This window comes from Lichenostomus cassidix, chromosome Z, assembly GCF_008360975.1.
Source record: "Lichenostomus cassidix isolate B80296 chromosome Z, HeHo_3.0, whole genome shotgun sequence".
NCBI classification, from domain to species: Eukaryota; Metazoa; Chordata; class Aves; order Passeriformes; family Meliphagidae; genus Lichenostomus; species Lichenostomus cassidix.
In genome coordinates, this window is record NC_139511.1 from 47,264,539 (window position 1) to 47,284,129 (window position 19,591).

Below are 19,591 nucleotides of genomic sequence, written 5' to 3' on the forward strand. Positions count from 1 at the left end.
GGCAGGAAGCCAAAGCTCTGCATAAAACAAAAGTCTGACGTGGAACTAATCTCCTAGATCTCTACATACTCTCATTTATATCAACTTTCTAATGGTTCTAATTGCTCCCAGAATTGCAGGAGTGTTGGAAATCTGTTGAAAGAACAAACTTTCAAATGTATGTTCCTATAAGATGCCACAGAAGCTTTTCTGCCTAGAGCTGCCTGCAAATTTTAGCTACTAGTTCTGTGTATTCTACTCCTATATTTTATGTCACTAATATTGGTCTTGTTATCTGTCATTCTCCCAAGGCTGAGTCACAACCAGATACTGGGTTTATAGTAATATAGACATATTAAAAGTAGGAGTGTAGCCCCTGTTGCAGGGAGCTCAATAAAAATTTACTGCTTAAACATTTACCAGCTATCAAACGGGCTTTGCAGGCATTGCATCAATTAAAATACTTGGACTACTTGTGACATGAGTGAACTGATCAAAGCAGATGTGCTGCATTTCTTTGCCCATGAATCCCAGGTAATACATAGGTTTGTTATTATCACATCTAGAGTGTTCAGTTGGCTTTATCTACATACTTAAATTTCTAACCCTTCACTCACCTTTTGGTGAAGCCTCTCTATTCATATTGCCTAACTTTTTTAAATTAGTGAGGCCTGCATTTTTATAGGAATAAATTACACTTTTATTTACCTTACCGAAACAATGAAACTCCTCTAGAAACTCTGGCACTGACTCTTTTTTTTTGCCAGAGTTTTCTTACAATCAACGAACTACTGCCTTTATCTAGAGTTTGTTCACCATGTAAAGGGAGTTCTATATTATACATGTGTTTGGTTAAGGAAAAGTCTTTTTTAGTTTATTAAGCCCTCACTGGACACTGGTAGTTTATCAGCAGAAGGACTTTCTTAAAATATATGTTTAATGAGAAAGCGATTTGAAACTTTGAAATCTCAAGTGTTTGTCTATTACCCAAGCAGTCTGAAAAATGTGGGAAAGTTTCTAAATGGCATGACGTTAGCTTGTTCTTTCAGTACCCAGTCATCCTAATCTTGGGTGGGATACAGCTAATTTTCATCCTGATAGATGGTATAATGCTCTGTGTTTTAGACTTAGGATAAGAATAATTTTGATAACACACTGATGGGTGAAGTGTTAAGCACTAAGAAAAGGACTTTTCTGTTTCTCACACCACACCACCAGTGAGGAGGCTGGGAGGCACAAGTAGCTGGGAGGAGACGCAGGTGATATTGCTGACCCCAACTGACTGAAGAGATATGTCATACTGTATGGTGTAAAGCTCAGTAATATCAGCTAGGGACAAAGCTGGCTGGGGGTTACTTCTTGGTCGGATACCAGCTAGCAGGTGTCTAGCAGCTGCATTGTGGATTGTGCATTACTTTTTTTGTGTATTCTAATTTTTTTATGATAGTTACTTTTGTTTCCTCTCCTGTTTCTGGCCTATTAAGCTGCCTTTATCTCAGTGGGTGAATTTCATGATTTTTTCCCCCAGTTCTCTTCCCCATACTGGAGTGGCAACAGGGGAGTGAGCAAGTAGTTTGTGTGGTGCTTATCTGCCTGCTGGGTTAAACCACAACAGTCCCTTTTGGCACCCAACCCATGTGGCATGAAGGGTTAAGAAAACCACAGTTCTGACATGCTAAAACAAATTTTTTATAAGCAATTAGTTGTATTGGTTTTCTAGTCGCTACTCACTATGCTGATGTACTTGATCTCAGCATGGTGTGTATTTTCAGAGTTGCGTTATGTACCATCTTACTTGCTGTGTGCATTCCCTGTAGTGTCGTTTCTCAGCTCTGGGTGAAGTTTATGATGTTCATGTACTTTGTAACACAGGTTTTTGTTCGGATAAGATGCCTGTTGGCAGGATTGAGGCAGTGTGTCACCCAGCACTGCCACTGCACTCGCACGGCAGGAGCTACCTGTTGGGAATGACCCTTAACTACCCCCTCCAAGAGTCCACCCGTGGGGGAGACATCCTCGGCCATCCTTTTGTTCTCTTCCAGGTGACTTATAACGGCTCTTGGGAAGTCTCAGTATCCCCAGGGTGTCCAAACCAGCACCTTCACATTGCTGTAAAATGAATGTGCTTCAGGCCTTGTGTAAGGTTACACAACTAGGTAAGACCATTACCCAGGGATCTGCCTCAGGGCTGGATAGTTACGAGTAGAATAGAGTGAGGGGTAGAATGGGCAAGCGCCTAGGACAGTGGGCAGCCTGGAACTTCACCTCTGAACAAGTGCAGAATCCACAGAAAATTAGTAAAATATTTGGAAAAGGTGAGCTGTCACCAGCCAATTCCAGAGAGATACAAATCATTGCAATGTGCTGGGACCTGGCACCAGCAAGGAAGGAAGGAAGGAAGGAAGGAAGGAAGGAAGGAAGGAAGGAAGGAAGGAAGGAAGGAAGGAAGGAAGGAAGGAAGGAAGAAAGGAAGAAAGGAAGAAAGGAAGAAAGGAAGAAAGGAAGAAAGGAAGAAAGGAAGAAAGGAAGAAAGGAAGAAAAGAAAAAGATAGAAATAGAAATAGAAATAGAAATAGAAATAGAAATAGAAATAGAGGTATAAAGAGGTTTGTGGGGCTGAGAGGATGGGGATGGGACAACAGGACAGGGAGAGAGTGACAGGGGTTGAGTAGAAGCGTATCACCCTTCCCAGGATCACAGCAATGTCTTCTTGCCCTCTTCCATCTGTTCTTCTCGGTAGTGAGGGTCATCTCCCCTCATTGCCACCACTGCCACTGAAAAGTAGAGAATGTAGTGAATTATTATACATTTGGGCCAGGTGGGAATGCCCAGGTGCCTCCCCTAGGGAGGGCAAGTTTAGCACTGTCCCTTGCAACACTGTGGATTTGTTGCATCATCTCTGGTGTAAGGTTTGGGGACAATTTGGGGGCCTTTGATGGGCCATGACAGCCCCTCGGCTGTCCCTCCTGTGGATAAGCTTTTCCTGGGGTGAAGGGGTCCCTGCAGCTTGGCTCCCCTGCACAGCAGAGGGTGAGCATTCACTGCCTCTGACCAGAGGCTTTCTCACCACACACCCAAAACCTCTCCTCCCCTTACTGTTTGGTGTCAGGTCTGTGTGAGCCTGGCAGCTGATAGCCCTGGGGCTGTGGTCTCCACCACAAAGGTGCTAGGCTTGATCCCTCTGTGAATGTACTCTTTCCCCAGGCCAGACCTGATACACTTTGTCTTCATCAACATGCACTGCAGGGCCTTCAGTCAGGGAGTAGTGGTCTTCTCTGTAGCTTCTGTTATACAGTTTTGCTGTAATAGGCAAAAGTCCTTAATGGAGATGTTTAAGCCATAAACTATAACATTTCAGTCTCCAATAGACTGAGAGCAAAGTGACAGAGCCCATGGCTGAACCAGAGAACCGACCTGTGCCAGTATCAGCTGCCCCTGTATGCAAGGAGAAATACTGGAAGCAGAAGTTGACTCATATAATAAGGGAGGAAAGAGCTACTTCTGAGTGGAATCAGGAAGCAGACTACTCTAAAACGGGGCTATCACAGGAAGAGAAGAAGGAAGATAGGTAGCTCTGTGGGCCTATGACACCTTGGGTGATCAAGGAAGAGATGCGACATACAAATGGGTTTGAATGAGCGATGGACTTACCATGAACACTATCCAACACCATGCACCATCTCTTCAGCCCTGGAGGTCTACTTTGACAGATGAAGCCTGAAGTCATGGACTAAATTTACTCAATGAACGTTTTAGAGGGATGACCTGTAGACTAAGGGAATGATATCTGTGTATGTATCAAAAGACAGGAAAGGATGCATTGGGAAGAGTGGGACTTGGACTTGAGATAGATTATATAGAGTAAAGGGTGGATATTGTTCTGGTGTTATCTGGGACAGAGTTAATTTTTGCCCTAGCTGGTATAGTGCTGTGTTACAGATTTAGTATAAGAATAATGTTGATAACACACTGATGTCTTAGATTTTACTAAGCAGTGCTTACACTATGTCTAGGAATTTTCAGATCCTCACACTGCCACACCCGCAAGGAACCTGGGGCACAAGAAGCTGGAGAAGACACAGGGAGGCAGTGGAAAGTGAGCCCACAGCTGTTTAGCTACCTGTCAGATTAGACCACAACAAGGACAAATGCAGTGAAAAATGTATTATGTGGGAAAAGCATTTTAATTTGTTTTATTACAGTTGTTTAGAGGCTACACATAGCCAAGATTTGATGATACTGCTACAGCTGCATTTTTTAGTAAGGAGCAGATGGATCCAGGTTGTAAAATGTAGACTGCATGAACCATGCCTGCAGGCTGCACATCCACCTGAGCCAGGAGGTAAAATTCCAGGTTTAAGTGTGCCATCCTTAGAGCAATAGCACAGAACAATTTCTTATATTAAATGAGCAACTGTATGGACATGTGCTACAGTAGCACTACTCTTGAAGACCTAAATAATAACATGCCATCAGCAGTCACAAAAAATAAATTATCTGAAGCTAATTGTAATTGATACAATGTGGGTGGATTAAGCCACAGAAATACTGAGGATGCATCTACATTGTAGCTGATCTTCCAACTTAACCTTTACAGTTTATTTTAAACTTTATTGTTTAATTGCTCCCATCAGCAATAACAGCACCAAGAACAGAAAAAAACCAAACATGATTTTGTACAGATCCTGATGAAAAATATCAAATTACCATGGTAGAAGGGAAATAGAGAAGGACACTTATCTGGGGAACCCTGCACACTTCTCTTCTAGGCTGGCCATTGGGAAGTATTTTCTATTCCCCCTTCCTTTCCAACTGCCTGCCCCACCCCTACTGCCTGGCACCTATCCCTTCCCTTCCCTTCCCTTCCCTTCCCTTCCCTTCCCTTCCCTTCCCTTCCCTTCCCTTCCCTTCCCTTCCCTTCCCTTCCCTTCCCTTCCCTTCCCTTCCTTCCCTTCCTTCCCTTCCTTCCTTCCTTCCCTTCCCTTCCCTTCCTTCCCTTCCTTCCTTCCCTTCCCTTCCTTCCCTTCCCTTCCCTTCCCTTCCCTTCCCTTCCCTTCCCTTCCCTTCCCTTCCTTCCCTTCCCTTCCCTTCCCTTCCCTTCCTTCCCTTCCCTTCCTTCCCTTCCCTTCCCTTCCCTTCCCTTCCCTTCCCTTCTTTCTTTCCTCTAGCTTCACCATTACAGTTGATGTATTTCATCAGTCACTAACCTCTCTTAATAACTGTATCCCTACAGTTTTAACATTAGGTTCAGTCCATTACTGGACAGGTTTTCAAAATGCTCTTCTAATTCAAATTAATATGTCATATTAAATTACCTTGAAAGGCAATTTAAAAGGCTCTCAAAAATAGTGATAAAAACATCAATGAAATTACTAAAAAAATATTTTATATATAAATATTGGCATGGAAAGTAGCAAGGAAAACAGCTGCCTACAAGTCGTTTGGGTTTGTTTGTTTTTTGGGGTATTTTTTTTTTTAGATATTCATCTGCAAAAAGTAAATATTTGCAGAAGAGAGAGGAAGGAGAAGTTTCCTGGCACCACATGCTACTGCATGAATAATTTTGAGCATGCAGTAAATACTAAAAACTACATTTTATCAGCCATTTAATTTGCAAACAATTTGCAGGAGACCTAACTCAAAATCTCTCAAGTTGGAACAAAACCGAAACATAGCAAATGGACTATGGACAAAGAGATCAGATATTTGGAATTCTGACTCCAGTGTATAGTCAGATTTACATTGGGGAAAAGGTTGACGACAAGTAATAATGCAGTGAAGAAAGCCTATTCTAAATCTTTTTAGTGAAAGTGATTGAAAACTTTAAAGGAGATATTTATGTTTTCATATTTTACAGATGTCAGCTCAAAAAAACTTGCTCTAGTTTTGAATACTCTAAAGTTCAGAATACATGTTCACATTTGTATGAGAAGTTCTTGTTTTTCTTCACACTGAGGTCTTTCTCCCCCAAAGGCATGAAGATACCAAACCGAAAAAACTTAGCAGTAATATATTTTTTTAACTGACAGAAACTGACATGGTAATTTATCAATGCATTTTTTCTTGGAAACTGTTGGGGTTTTTTTAGTATTCTAAGAACATTATAACAATGAGCATTTAAAGTCCAGCTTAATCTTGCTTCGCATCCTGTTAACATGGCATGCCAAAGACATATATAGGATTAAACAGAGTCTACTGCAGCCTATCTATTGCTCCCAGTACTTCCAAACTGCCATTAAATAATTCTGTACTATGCACAGGGAAGACCTCAACTGTTCAAAAGAGTGGGTTCTTATTTAAACCCTCACGTGTTTTCATTGCAACAGAAACACATGACATAGTACTGCCTATGCTGAAAAACCTACAATTCTTTTGAAGTTTGCTCTTAAAAACATACACACAAATATGGTACTGTATACATGAAAATTATTTCTCCTTCAATGCTAAATTATTGATTTTTTAATATTTCTCAAGGTCCAGAGTTCTTACACTGAATGCTACTGTAGATGTTTTTTACCCATTACGTGTTACATTATTTTTTATCCTTCTTGGAATAAGAGAAGGATGATGCCTCTTGAACTTGAGATCACAAAAGATGTCCTCCCTTCACTTGCTAGGGGACACACAGGACCTCAAAAGGCATTCAAAAAAAGGAGTCTTCTGGTCAGCAATATATTGAACCCATACAAGGAGCAGCTAAGGTCACTTGTTCTGTTCAGCCTGGAGGAGTCAGAGGGGAGACCTCATTGCAGTTATAATTTCCTCATGAGGGGCAGAGGAGAGGCAGGCATTGATCTCTTCTCTGTGACAGGACCAGTTGCAGCACCCAAGGGAATCACCTGAAGTTGTGTCAGGGGAGGTTTAGGTTGGATATTTGTAAAAGGTTCTTCACCCAGAGGGTGGTTGGTCACTGGCACAGGCTCCCCAGGGAAGTGATCACAGCACCAGCCTGACAGAGCTCATGAAATATTTGGACAGTGCTCTCAGGCACATGGTGTGACTCTTGGGGCGGTCATGTGTAGGGCCAGGAGCTGCAGTCAATGATCCTTGTGGGTCCTTTCCAACTGAGGTTATTCTATAATTCTGTGTTGCTAACACCGTGTGATGCTATAAGCCATGTACTTTAACTGCAAATAGAGGAAAATATAGAGGCTCTCTGGATATCTTCTTGGACAACCATAGTTTGTCTTTATTGCACGCCAAATTTTTGTGGAGCTTCCATCCTTGAATGTACTCAAACCCCAACTGAGCAAGGCCCTGAGCAAGCAGTTCTAGTTGCCCCTGCATTGAGTAGGGAGGCATGGAGGCAATAGATGTGCAGAGGTCTGTTTCAACCTCAACTAGCCTGCGATTCTGTGAAATCAATATTAAGAAAATATTGGGGCTTTTATATTCATTAATTTAATTACTGACTTTTCTAAATCTCCTATATTGAAACAATTGTATTTTCTCTTTGAACATAGAATCAAACCAGATGTATAGAAGAAATGTGGCTGAATGAGACTAAAGACTGTTAGATTCTAACCAGATTTTACTGACAGATTCCTACAACTTTTGTGACAACACTTCAGAACAAGAGTCAGTGCTTGTATAGATAATCCTGTTAATTTACACTTCTCACATATTGTCCAGTCTTTCCACTACTCCTTATTGTAGGACTGGTACAGCAGCATATAAGAGGTGTCTTGAGGTGTGCTCTTTGTGCAAGGTGTGTCTATGTGTAAGGTAACCAAGCATTGCCACAGATTCTTTTCTTTCATGACAGCCACCAGCAACAGTGACATAAAACACATACTGTGGAGTTGTTGATATCATTAATGTATTTGGAGGAGTTCTCTTTTTCTCTGTCAGAAGCAGACATTTATGTCTGGGTGACTGCAGTTTTAGCCTTTGCCCATGATTTGTTTTCCCAGATACTGCAGAATATAGTGTTAACAGTTAATGATTATAAAGGAACTGAACAGGCAGTGAAAGGAACAAATGTTTTAGTCATCTAAACATTGACTCTCTGTGCATTTTAACCTCTGCACCTAGCCTTTCTCAAAATCTCTCCTTGGTATGAAAATTACATCCTTGTATTTTTTCTCCACTCTCCAGCATTGGGAAGGGGAAATAACTGCCATTTCTGTAATACCACAAAAATGAAAAAACAAATTTCAGCTCTGCCATTAGACACAGTAAAGTATAATTGCAAAACCTTTCACATAAGTAAATAAATCTTAGGTCTGTCTGAAGCAATTTTGTGGCTGCCTTTCCTGTGTTGCACAATTACAGAGAGCAGAATAAAAGTGTACAGTGATGGAGATTACTAAGTTCCTGCTACCAATTTTCTAAGGTACTGAGGCATGTGCAGCTGTGCTGTCTGTCTGTCCTCTCCAGCCATTTTTTAACCTGTTGGATAATTTTGACTAGTTTGGCAAAGGTACAGAAGGAGGAAGCCTAGTTGAAAAAAAGACACTTTTTTTTTTCAAGTTCTGTGAACATCAAACATCAAACTGTCTGAACAGCAGACTTACAAACATAGCTGAATGAAAAACTGCAGCCTGATCTCAGGTTACCCTTCCAATTTGGCTAAGGACTTGGTTATTAGCCTGTCCTGGCTGTCCAGCTGTCAGGTGAAAATGGTAACGAACAAGGGATCTGAACTCTGGAGTTTATTACAGAACCAAAGAGATTAGGTGTTTTATCCTACTTGATTATTTGGCACAATCAATCCCTCATGCCACATTCCTAGCTCTCAACCCATGTCCTCTGCAGGAAGGCCTCTGCATGACTGGGCAGAAAATCATGTTGATTCCTGTTGTGCCATCTCCTGCAGCCTCCGGTCTCAAGCATGAGTGGTCAAAGTCCCTGTACATCCTACAACATTCATTTCTGCACAGCTCTCTGATCTGCAGGATCTTTCCCACTTTCAGGATCCTTCCTGCAAACAGGACTTCAACTTCTTTCAGGGCTCCTTTCCACTTTCTGAGATCACTTCTATTCAAGATCCCTCCTTTTTGGAGCCAGGTCTTCTTTCTAGATCCCCAGGCCCTCAGCTTTCTGAATCCAGATGCTCTATATGCAGAAGTACAATGCATGATCTGTCCCCCAGCTTGTGGTTTTGTCTCTGCTAATTGGAGGATTCAGAAAACATCACTTTTTTATTTTCCAAGTGATTCTATGAGGGTGGTAATACCTTCTTTTACAAAAATGCTATAGTCGTCTTGTCTATAGGAGAGAGAACAACTTGAGCTAGAAGGCCTTTGGATTTATGAATTTTAGAGTAAAATATTCATTTTGTAAATATTTTACACATTTTCTGAGAGTTATGTATAAATCAGTAAAAATCTGCATATAAACTCTTGTTAAGTGTAGAAAATGGCCACAGGTAACTTGGGGATTTAAAACAGCTGATTAGGATTCATCCTAATCTATATAATATTTGTAACTTCTTTGTAGTCTAGTAACACTGACTTTGGAGTGGAAGAAAATGTAAAAAAAAGTCTCAGGTTAGGGCATATGATAAAAACTTAGACCCAAATCAAGTTTTAGGAAAAAGCTAATTATTCACATTGTCATTAGTTGTTTGTAGAAATTGTGGGTGCTTTCACAGTCAGTCACATTCATTAGATCCCTGAATGTGACCTCCATGACCTGCTAAAGCTCTGTCACTCAAAAGTCACACCAGAGGTGAAGGATACTGGTCAGGTCTGACAGTTTTCTTTCCCTCTGCAAGATCATCCTGTCCTTCATGAACTGTATACGGTAGATTACTCTTTCCCAGCATACCTCACGTTTCTTTCTCATGGTGTAATCCACTTGACATTTGCACTGTTCTGTACTTACCTAAGACACTGTGGATAACAGTATAATTACAAAATTTCCTGCCATCTTTGTGGTAACATGAAGGCACAGGGGCTCATTCAGTGTAATATTCTGTCTTTGAGAAGATTATGCATATCCACACTTGCAACTATTTTTTAGGGTTAAAATATATGTAAATCTCTATCATACCATTTTGCAAAAATTGTGTATCAAAGCCAGATGTATGGAGAGAAATTGTAAGAATATTTATCAGCTCTATTTATTCAGAACAACTCTTTTTCTGATATATGGGTCATAGCTCCTATTTATATTGAATGTGTAAAACAAAACTCCACTGTCACAGGTTTTTCAAAATATTTGCTTCTGTCTCAAAAGTTCTTCCCTCGTTACATTGAGATGGGACTATTACCTCTAATTTAGGTCAGGAATTGTATATGGTGTTTATCCAACAGTGCACTCATGTGGCAAAGCTCAGGAAGTACATAAATAGTGTATCACAAGATTCCTTGAATACCATGTATTTTTCTTATTACAGAAGAAAACACAAAAAAGTTCTTGTAGATCAATACAATGATGTTTCCCAAAACAATAATTTTTTAAATTTTTTTGTAACTAACTCTGATTGTGTACCTAGAAAAAATATCTTCTTTCAAATATTTTGGAGATTCAAGTCAGAGCTCCCAATAAAGGATATTATCTTGTTCTGTCGTATGTGGCCCAGTTCTTCACTGAATTTTAATTTCAGAGTGTAAACTTGATATCTTAATTTCTTTCATCACCATGAAAGTTCAATTTTCAACAGGAGATCTGAATATAGGTGAAATGTTATCACACCAAAATCTCTGAACATCGCATTTTGTGGCTACTTGGCCTATGAATTGTAGGCAGAATTACGAATACAAGTTCTCATATTCTCAAGGCAAGGCCAGATATATAGCAAGAAGTAAAAACTTTTACTAAGCTACCTGGTATTTTTACAAAAAAGTATAAATGAGCCAGGAAGTGAGTGTTGCAGGCCAGACATCCAAAAGGCATAAAATTTCTAAAAGAGTCACCAGTCTAATCGAGTTTTATTTAGTTTAAACTAGAAATTCCCACTGTAACTTGAATGGCTGCTTTCTTCAACTATGTTTTTCCTATAGTTGATTTAGTCTCCACACATGTTGCTGGAATCTCTCCACCACTTCTGTCCCTCTGATGATGACCCTCCACCTTCAGCTTGGAGTGGGACTTAGACAAGATGAACACTATTCCTGAGATCAGTTATTAAAGAAAACACAACACAGCATTCCTTCTGTTTTCCAGCAGGACATACTGGTCCTTATGGTCCCAGTACAAGAAAGGCATTCAGACTTCACAAAGTATAATTTCAAATGCAATTTTTTATAGCTAACACCATAAGGAAAGAGACAACTGTTATCCTACAGCATTTCAGATTCCACATACCATGACTAGTGCACCACCAAATGAGTCCCTAATGAGGGCACATCACAGAGCCTTGTCTGTGGCAGGGCTACCCATTTTGGTAATTCAAGCTATTAGAGGATTTCCTTAAAAGATCACAACTTTATTCATCACTTCTACCGTCAGAGAGGATATTTGCACAAGGACTTCTTGCTGCACTTTTAGATAGAGGCAAGGTCATAGAGGTGCCAGGACTGCGTGGGAGCTGCTGATAGCTGCTGTAACAGTGCGCTGGCTGTATTTATCCTGTGGGATACGCACAGCACAACCCAGACCTGAAAGCCATCCTGTACGTGGCTACACTCGGGTTAACTGTTGCATGCATCACTACAGTTTCAGTGCACAATGGTCCTTCCAAATAGGTTCCCTTCCTCCAGTCTGGAGGCATTTATTCCTGTCAAGAGAGCTCCTTTGCGAGCTGGGTCTCTGAAGTGATCTCTGCAGAACAAAAATGTCGCTGCAGAAGTTGAGGTTTTTTTCCCTCTGCCTTACTTTCATTCTCTCTCACAGCAGGGCGCCCCGAGCTTTTCGTACAGTTAGGAGTGCGGAAAGTATAAAATGGGAGCCACACACACACGTCTATCTCCAGGTGCTTTGCATTACTGTGGAGACAACTACTGGTGTGGCGTTCCCTGGTGCCCAGGCAATGTCCCTCAGGATCTCGTACACGGACTGGAGGGTGCGTGAGGGCAAACGTGACAGAACTGCAAGTGCACGCCAGGCCAGGTCAGCGTCGTTAGTAGCAGCCTGCCCCGACAAGGCACCAACTCCTGAGGCGAGAGGAGTTCTACTCAGTTCTACACCTGAACCGAGCGCAGAACTGAGCGCTTTTGTGAGCTGCTGCTTCGCTTCGACAGCGGAACACTCGTGGTGGCGCACCTCAGATACGAGAGATCAGACCCGTACCCTGGCGGAAAGCTCTCAGCCGCAGCAGAGCAGCAGAGCTCTAGGGGCCGATGTGCGGTGCCACAGACGCGCACAGCGAGAGCACGCGGCGGCAGCAGCCCCGACAGAGCACTGAGCACTGAGCACACAGCACAGAGCACAGAGCACAGAGCCGCCAGGCCCCGCCCCGCCCCGCCGCCAGGCCCCGCCCCGCCCCGCCGCCAGGCCCCGCCCCGCCCCGCCGCCAGGCCCCGCCCCGCCCCGCCGCCAGGCCCCGCCCCGCCCCGCCGCCAGGCCCCGCCCCGCCCCGCCGCCAGCCGCCCCGCCCCGCCGCCAGGCCCCGCCCCGCCCCGCCGCCAGGCCCCGCCCCTTCCGCGCGCACCAGCGCCCGCCCCTGCCTGGCCCCCACCGCCTCCGAGCCGGGCGCCCTCTGATGACGCCACGTCTCACCCGGCGTACGACGCCACCGCTGGCGCGCCGCCGCCGGCCGGGCGCGAGCATGCGCGCTGGGGTGAGAGGCGCCGCGTCCCTTCCCGGCCGGGGGGACCGCGCCCCCTCCCTCCCCTCCGCTCGCGCCGCCGCGCGCGCCGCCCGTTACCCGACGGCTGCCGCGAGGGGCTGGCACGCGCGGCCCGGGCGGCGGGAGCGCGTGCGCGGCGCGGAGGGAGGGCCCGGCCCGCGTACGGGTGCGCGCGGGGGGCGGGATGCGCCGGTGCCGGCGGCGGCGGTGAGGGGAGAAGGGGGCGGGCCCTGAGGGCGAGGGCGCGGTCCGCGGGCGGGCGGGGCCGCGCGCCAGCCCGGTCGGTGCCTCCCCCGCGGCGGCCGCGTCCCGCCCCCCGGGCAGGGGGCAGGGCTGGGGCCGTGGCGGGGCGGCGCGGCGGGGCGCTGAGCGGTGTCTCTGTGCGCAGGTGAGCCCGGCGCGGATGCGGCGGCCGGGCGAGGCGCAGCGCCGCGGTCCCCGGCCGGTGCCGAAGAGCCGGCCCGGGGCGGGAGACATGGACTCCGGCGAGGATCTCCCGGCAGATCAGCCCTCGGCCCCTGGGAGCGGGATGGAGGAGCCCGAGACGGAGGGAGATGGTGCAGGGGGGAAGAGTGCCTGGCAGCAGAGCCTGACTCCCGAGCTGCAGCAGGGGTACCGCATCCTGCGCGAGTTCCTGCTGGAGAAGTACCGGCCTCTGACGGCGCCGTTCCTGAAGCCCCTCGCGGATCAGGCGTTTTTCGGGGAAGAAGGCGCTGGCTCCCTCTCGGGCCGTAAGAGCAGCCAGTCTTTCCAGCAGTTGCCAGCTGGAATATGGCTATTGAAAATGGAAGAGAAATTTTCCAGTGGGCAGTACACAGGGATAGCAGATTTCGTGTGTGACTTCCGGCTGATGCTGGAGACTTGTTACCGGCTGCACGGTGTAGATCACTGGCTCTCCAAACAGGCCCAGAAGCTGGAGATGATGCTGGAGCAGAAGTTGGCGCTGCTATCCCGGTAGGTGTAGAAAACTCTATAGGGGCCGTTGCGCGTCTTGTTTATGTAAGGTAGAACAGGAGGGTGTGTTTCTTTACCTAAAAAGTTCCGTTAAAAGGAAACATCAAACAAAACCCCCCAAGAGAACACTGGAACTTTCAATACTTTCATGAAGATGAACTTTTCCTACTGGGAACTATTCAAATCTTAATTCAAAACGCTTTGGAAATTCCAAACCTCAAAATGCTAAAATGCCAAATAGAGCACAGCATTTCCTGGCTAAGATTTTCCTTATGAAAGAAGCCTTTTTTGAACATGGAGGAGCACTTGTTTACACAAGATGTCAAATACTTCTTTCTTTATTTTATTCTGTCGTGAAAGTGCCTAGGTTCTGTCTGAATACTTGGCTCTTTGAAATCGTTATTTTTACAATCTGTGAATTTTTTACTGCCCCTTAAAATACGTAGGAATAAAATGTTAAGCCAAAGTTACCTGCTTTGAAATGGTTTATTTTTTGATAATCGTAAAATGAGAGACAATGCTTGGCATACTATAGTCTTAAAAGGCAAAATGGAAATTGTGGTAAGTTGAAATCTAAGTGCCTATCAGGAGCTTGCTTATCAGCCAAAGCAGCTGAAACAGAAAGCTCCCGAGCTGTGTAGTACAAAGTCGAGTTTAAATCACAACTGAAGTAAATGCCTTTTCATGAGCTTGTCATAGGCATAGTTAAGTCATTATCAGAAAACCGTGGTGGTTTCTTACAGTCAAAGGCCCACTGGTCTTCTGAATGACATGTGAAAACCAAGTAAATGTAAAAACCAAGAGGTTTTTTTGGTGAAGGACGATGGTGCAGTGTGGGGAAATGTGGAAAGTTGTGCATGTCCATCAGCTCTGAGTTTGCTAGTGTCACATAAAGCATGAGCAGCCAGCTGGTAAGAACTTTGCTGGTGTAAGAAGTACACTTGTGGAGTGTGGTGCAGAAGTCACCTGAAAGCAGAGTGAATCTATTCAGTGCTGCTCTAGCAACAGTATATTTGAAAGTGTTTTTGTATAACAGCAGTTTTGGGACACTGGTAGTAGAAGGGAAGGAGCTGAACCTTATGGAGCACGAATGTTCCTCATTTGCTTGAGGAAATCCTGATTAAAAAAAAATAACAAACCCAGAATTCCTGACTTAATAGATTTACTGCTGGCAGATAAATAACCAAATGCAACTTGGAAGATTAGTGCTGTGTCCTGTATATTGTGTGACTGTAGTATTTCTACTGTGTTGAAGGGTATTTTATTGAAGGGTCTTTGTTGAATTAAATGGCTACTCACTGGATTCAGTAGGACCTGAGAATTTTCAGTGCCTTTTTATTAGAAACTCTGTTAGAAAGTGTAGTTAGTTTATTCACTGTCTTATCAAATAGGAGTATAGGTATTCACTAAAAAAATTAATTCAGTTGTTCTTTTCATTCTTCCATTTAATGCGAAGTCTTTTTCAAATAAATATTTCAAAGAAAATCTGTCTAAAATAATATTGCCTCAGTATATAGTGAATTTGTCTTATATTAACTCTTCAGAACTTTGTAAAGATTTATTCAATATATCTGTGTGCACTAGTGTAGTAAAAGCTTCTAGGAACTGTAAGTATAAGGGTTATGGAACCTAGAATCTCAACGTTTTTTACAATTTTTGATCAGACAAAGTTTTTTGAAGTGTTTAACATTATTAATTTTATTTGTAAAGTGAAATTGAAGAATTACTTCTTGGAATAATCATTTTTACATCACTACAGAGCAGTGTTTAGCTCAGGGATCTCCTTCAAGTGACTCAAGGCAATCAATTAATATTGGTTGTATAGTTCCTGGATACTACAAGCCACAGAAAATTACCTTAGAATGGAAGTTCTTTTTGAATGGAGGGAGACAGAATTTTTCTCCTCTGTCCATCAAATGTTTTCATAGGTTGTGAGAACTCATACTAGTTTTAATGGAGTCTTTTGAAACAATGTAAGAGGAAAAGTAACTTCACAGACAAATTTGTTGTATTTTGGTTTTCGTATTTTGTAGTTTTAAACAATGACACTGGTGTTTTACATATGCTTCCCCAACCTATACCTTTCCCCCTAGCCCTCTATTTTTAGGTATTTGCTAAAAAGGATACTTTCTTATCTTAGGTCTTGTGGAAATTTTTCTTTCCAAATAGTTATGGATTAAGATATAAAATTAAATCGCCAAATAATATTTGGTAACTCGAGGTAAATATACCCTGGTTTTGACTGGTGTGAAAATATAGGTCATATTAGCACATTGGGTTTAGGTTTAAAATTTCATAAAGGAACTCTAGAAGCGGAAAAAATGGCAGGTGAAAAAATAACTGCTTTTTTCTGAGTAAACGTGCTTGATGCATGATTAGTAGGCTAGGCATTAAAGTGCCACTAGTATGGAAGTACATAATTGTGAATTGGCTTGCTTTTTTCTTCTAGGCATTTAAGAGAGAAAACATCATTAGCTGTAACATCTAGAGGATGCTGTGGGCAGGAAGACGAGAAAGCAACAGCATGCATTTCTACAAGACGTCGTTCCACGTCTCGCAGTTTAGCAGGCTTATCAACAGGCATGTTTGAGTCTGTGATGGTTCAGGTTCTAAGACAAGAGGAGCAACTGAGAGCAAAAGAGGAAAAGAGGTAATAAGAAAAACTGTTTTGTTTTAGTTTTAAATAGTTATGTCTTCCTAGTTTTCTAAAGAGGGTAGCTCCTTATGACTTTTTTAGGTAAATAAATGATGTGCTCTTGTGGTCTGAATTTCATTACTTCAGTACAGTACGTCCACAAAGCAAAAAATTGGTGCCACTCTCTTGAAAAATTGTGGAGGTCATTTAAGCTTTAAATTAAGTTATAGCTGCTCTTATTTTAGTTTTGTGAATCTTTTAATACTAACTAAAAGCATCCAGAGTAATTTCCTGCTAGCCCACTCATGGTTTATCATCCTTGGACTGTTTTTCAGGCAACAATGAGGTTAAGAAGTACCAGAATGCTTAACTACAGTCTAATTCTGTGATCTTGCCACTGCTTCCCTCACTGATAGCCAGAAGCAAATTAGTCTCTGCCAATGCCACTGCTGTTACCTCACTGATGTGGCATTTCAGCTTGTCAGTTAGGTAGCAATTTTAGAATGCACGTATAAATAACGCTGAGGTTTTGTGGTCTTCATACATTTAAGAGGTATATAATTCCAGGCAGTGTTTAATGTTAATATGCTTCACTGTGAGGAAAATGAAGTTTATAAGCTTGTATACTTAAACAGTAATTCAAGTGACTGTGTCTAAACATGGGGCACAATGGTAAGACAGTATTTGCTTTAAGAAGCAAAGCTTTACTAGCTTTTTTCAGAGTTTCAGAGCTTAGTAGACTTTTTCCCGAATTTTGCAGGTAATGTTCATTTTCAAAAGATTTGAAACTAAATGGCTGACTTGACTGTTGGATAGTACTTTTTTCCCTAGAACCTTCTTCATTCTTGAAATCCACCAGTCTTCTAATCACACTTGGCAAAAAAAAAAAAAAGAAGAAACCAAAGATGACTAGGGTTATTGTTTTCCGGTAAAATTCTCTTGATTTTTGCTCAACTCTATGTTCTAGAACTCAGAACTTGGTAACTGTTTTGAAAAAGGACATTTTGATTTGGATTTTAATTAATCTATAGAATCTGTAGAACAGTTTACCTAACTAAGTAAAAATGCATATGCCTGTTTTAAGCACATTCCTGTAAAACTGTAGTAATTAACTGTTAGATCCATGTATCTGGATATACTCAAAAAGTCCCCAATCCTGTGCAAAGGGTAGTTGATTCTACACAATGTTATATGATAATGGAAAAAGACCACAACTTGCTTGCCTCTTTACAACCTAAAATTTTGAACTGTGCCACTTATTAAGAAGCAGTAAAAATCTGTCGGTAGATAGCTGATTTGATATTTCTTTGACTCTATTGGCCTCCTCAAATAATCATGCTTCAGATATCGTCTCTAAGTTGTATTTCCTAATTGCACCATGTTTTCAAAGTAGTTTGGACCTTTCTGTACCAATTGTTTCCCAACTCACCAAAAATGTTCCAAAAGTACCTTTTTTTCAAGCTATTTTATGAAAAAGGCTTGGAAATTGGAAGGCCTATAAAATTAGTCATATATTACCAGTGAAGATCACATTTTATAGTATATATAAATTTTCAAAGTTGTGCCTATATAAATGCACATACTTTCAGCACTGTTTTTATTTAAAAATGTATCACAATTTTCTAAACTTACTTTGGCTTATTGCTAAAGTATATATTATATTATTAAGAGGAGAAAATGGTTCTTCTGCTTCTTGTTTTCTTTTTTTTTTTTTTAGAAATCTGATACACTGAGGTTGGCGCAGAAGAGGTACTTTTTAAACTATAGAAAGTTCACAGCCTTGCATATTTTAGTTGGAGAACAGAGTGCTGGCATGTCAGTTGTGTTTGGATAGGCAGCATCTGGTCTTCACTGACCTTTCAGATGAGTTATCAGGAACACAAAAAAAAGTGCACAATTTCTGGCCATCTAGTGGGACACTCAGTGTGCTTGTACTTACGAGCCATAAATTATCTAAGTTTAGAATGTCTAAGAGTTGCATACTTTCAGTCCCAAATAAGTAAGGCTGTAAATGCAAGGGCTTTTCTACAAAAGTTAGCCTCATATTTAAAGAAATTGACTGCTGAAGTCCAAGTTTATATGTAAATCTTTGCTTTAGGTATTTTGATGCTTTTGTGAGACACAGACATCTTATGACAAGAATTAAATAAAACTAAAATGAAATTTAAAATATTCAAACATATAAATATGATCATGTATATTGTGTAGAGATAAAAATAATATACACATTAAATTAGTATGTTAACTCCTTAAAATAGTTTTTGATTATTTCCCACAAAATCCTTAAAATTGATTTTACAAGCTTTTTTTCAACTGCATATTTTGGAAGAACATTCTGAAGTGAGATTTTTATCTTCTCTCTGTAGTTAACCTCAGGGAAGTCCTGCTCCAGACCCTTTAATTACTTTTGTTATATAAGTATCCTTAGTTGAAAGTTCTCTTTTTCTTGTGATTTATCCATTTCTTGCACACTTGCACAATCAGTTTCAATTTTTCTTTATGTAATGTTTTATAACTTTCCCCAGCTGACACATTCATAATGGTAGACTCAACATATAAAAACTGAGAAGATATCATTGCAAAGCTGATTTCACTATTTTGCAGCTAATAGTTTTTGTACAGCGGCAAAGTGCATATATGACAACATCTGATTTACTTTTTTATTGTCAATATTGTTTATAAGCATTCCTTTTGTTCAGTTGTTGTAATTATCAGAATATTGACTATCTTCTTTGAATTAATAATTACATTTCTGTGAGCTTTTACTCAGCCGCTTTGGTTACATGCTAAATAAGTAACAAATGAATATATTAGTTAACAACAAGTAATTGTGGAATTATTTTATAATGGGATATGCTAGACTAGTTACATACTGAAACATGAAGGTAGATTCCCATTGAAATTTTTAAAACCACCACTGAATAGCAGATAGTTAACTGGTTGATTTCAGTGGAATAAGTGGCGGTATGGCTTTGGTTTGTTGAAAATTGTGCTAGGCAGTTCTGTGTCTTTACCATCTCTGAAAACATGATCCTGGGATAAGTTTCAGACATGTTCATTAAAACATTTAAAGAATTGAATTCTGGCTGCAAGTTAGTAATTTAATTAAGGAAATTGTGGAATAAAGTATGCTTATATAGTCAATATTGCTTTTTATGAGGATGTTAGCATGGAATTAACTGGATCCTATGGAAAAATATAGAGTATGTAATAATATAGAGAATTAATGTTATATGGACATCTCCAAATTTAGTGTCTTCTGACTACTAAATCCTGGCTTAATTTAGAACAATCCCGAATATTGCTAATGTGTATGTAACTTTCTTTTTTATTTTTTAAAAGGAAGT

At 41.6% G+C, this 19,591-nt stretch overlaps 1 protein-coding gene across 5 annotated transcripts in view; it reads left to right on the forward strand.

Annotated features, from left to right (window-relative positions):
- Window positions 1–12,626: 12,626 nt before the first annotated feature.
- BRD10 (bromodomain containing 10) overlaps window positions 12,627–19,591 on the forward strand; it is a 50,041-nt gene continuing 43,076 nt past the window's right edge. For 4 of the 5 annotated variants that reach the window (XM_085042580.1, XM_085042583.1, XM_085042582.1 and 1 more), the window contains exons 1-3: window positions 12,627–12,646; window positions 13,044–13,609; window positions 16,059–16,259. In XM_085042580.1, coding sequence (XP_084898706.1) covers window positions 12,635–12,646; window positions 13,044–13,609; window positions 16,059–16,259 — 779 coding nt within the window. In that variant the 5' untranslated portion in view covers window positions 12,627–12,634. Of the gene's footprint in view, window positions 12,647–12,945; window positions 13,610–16,058; window positions 16,260–19,591 lie in introns of those variants that run through there. The other variant, XM_085042581.1, reaches the window with a different exon arrangement.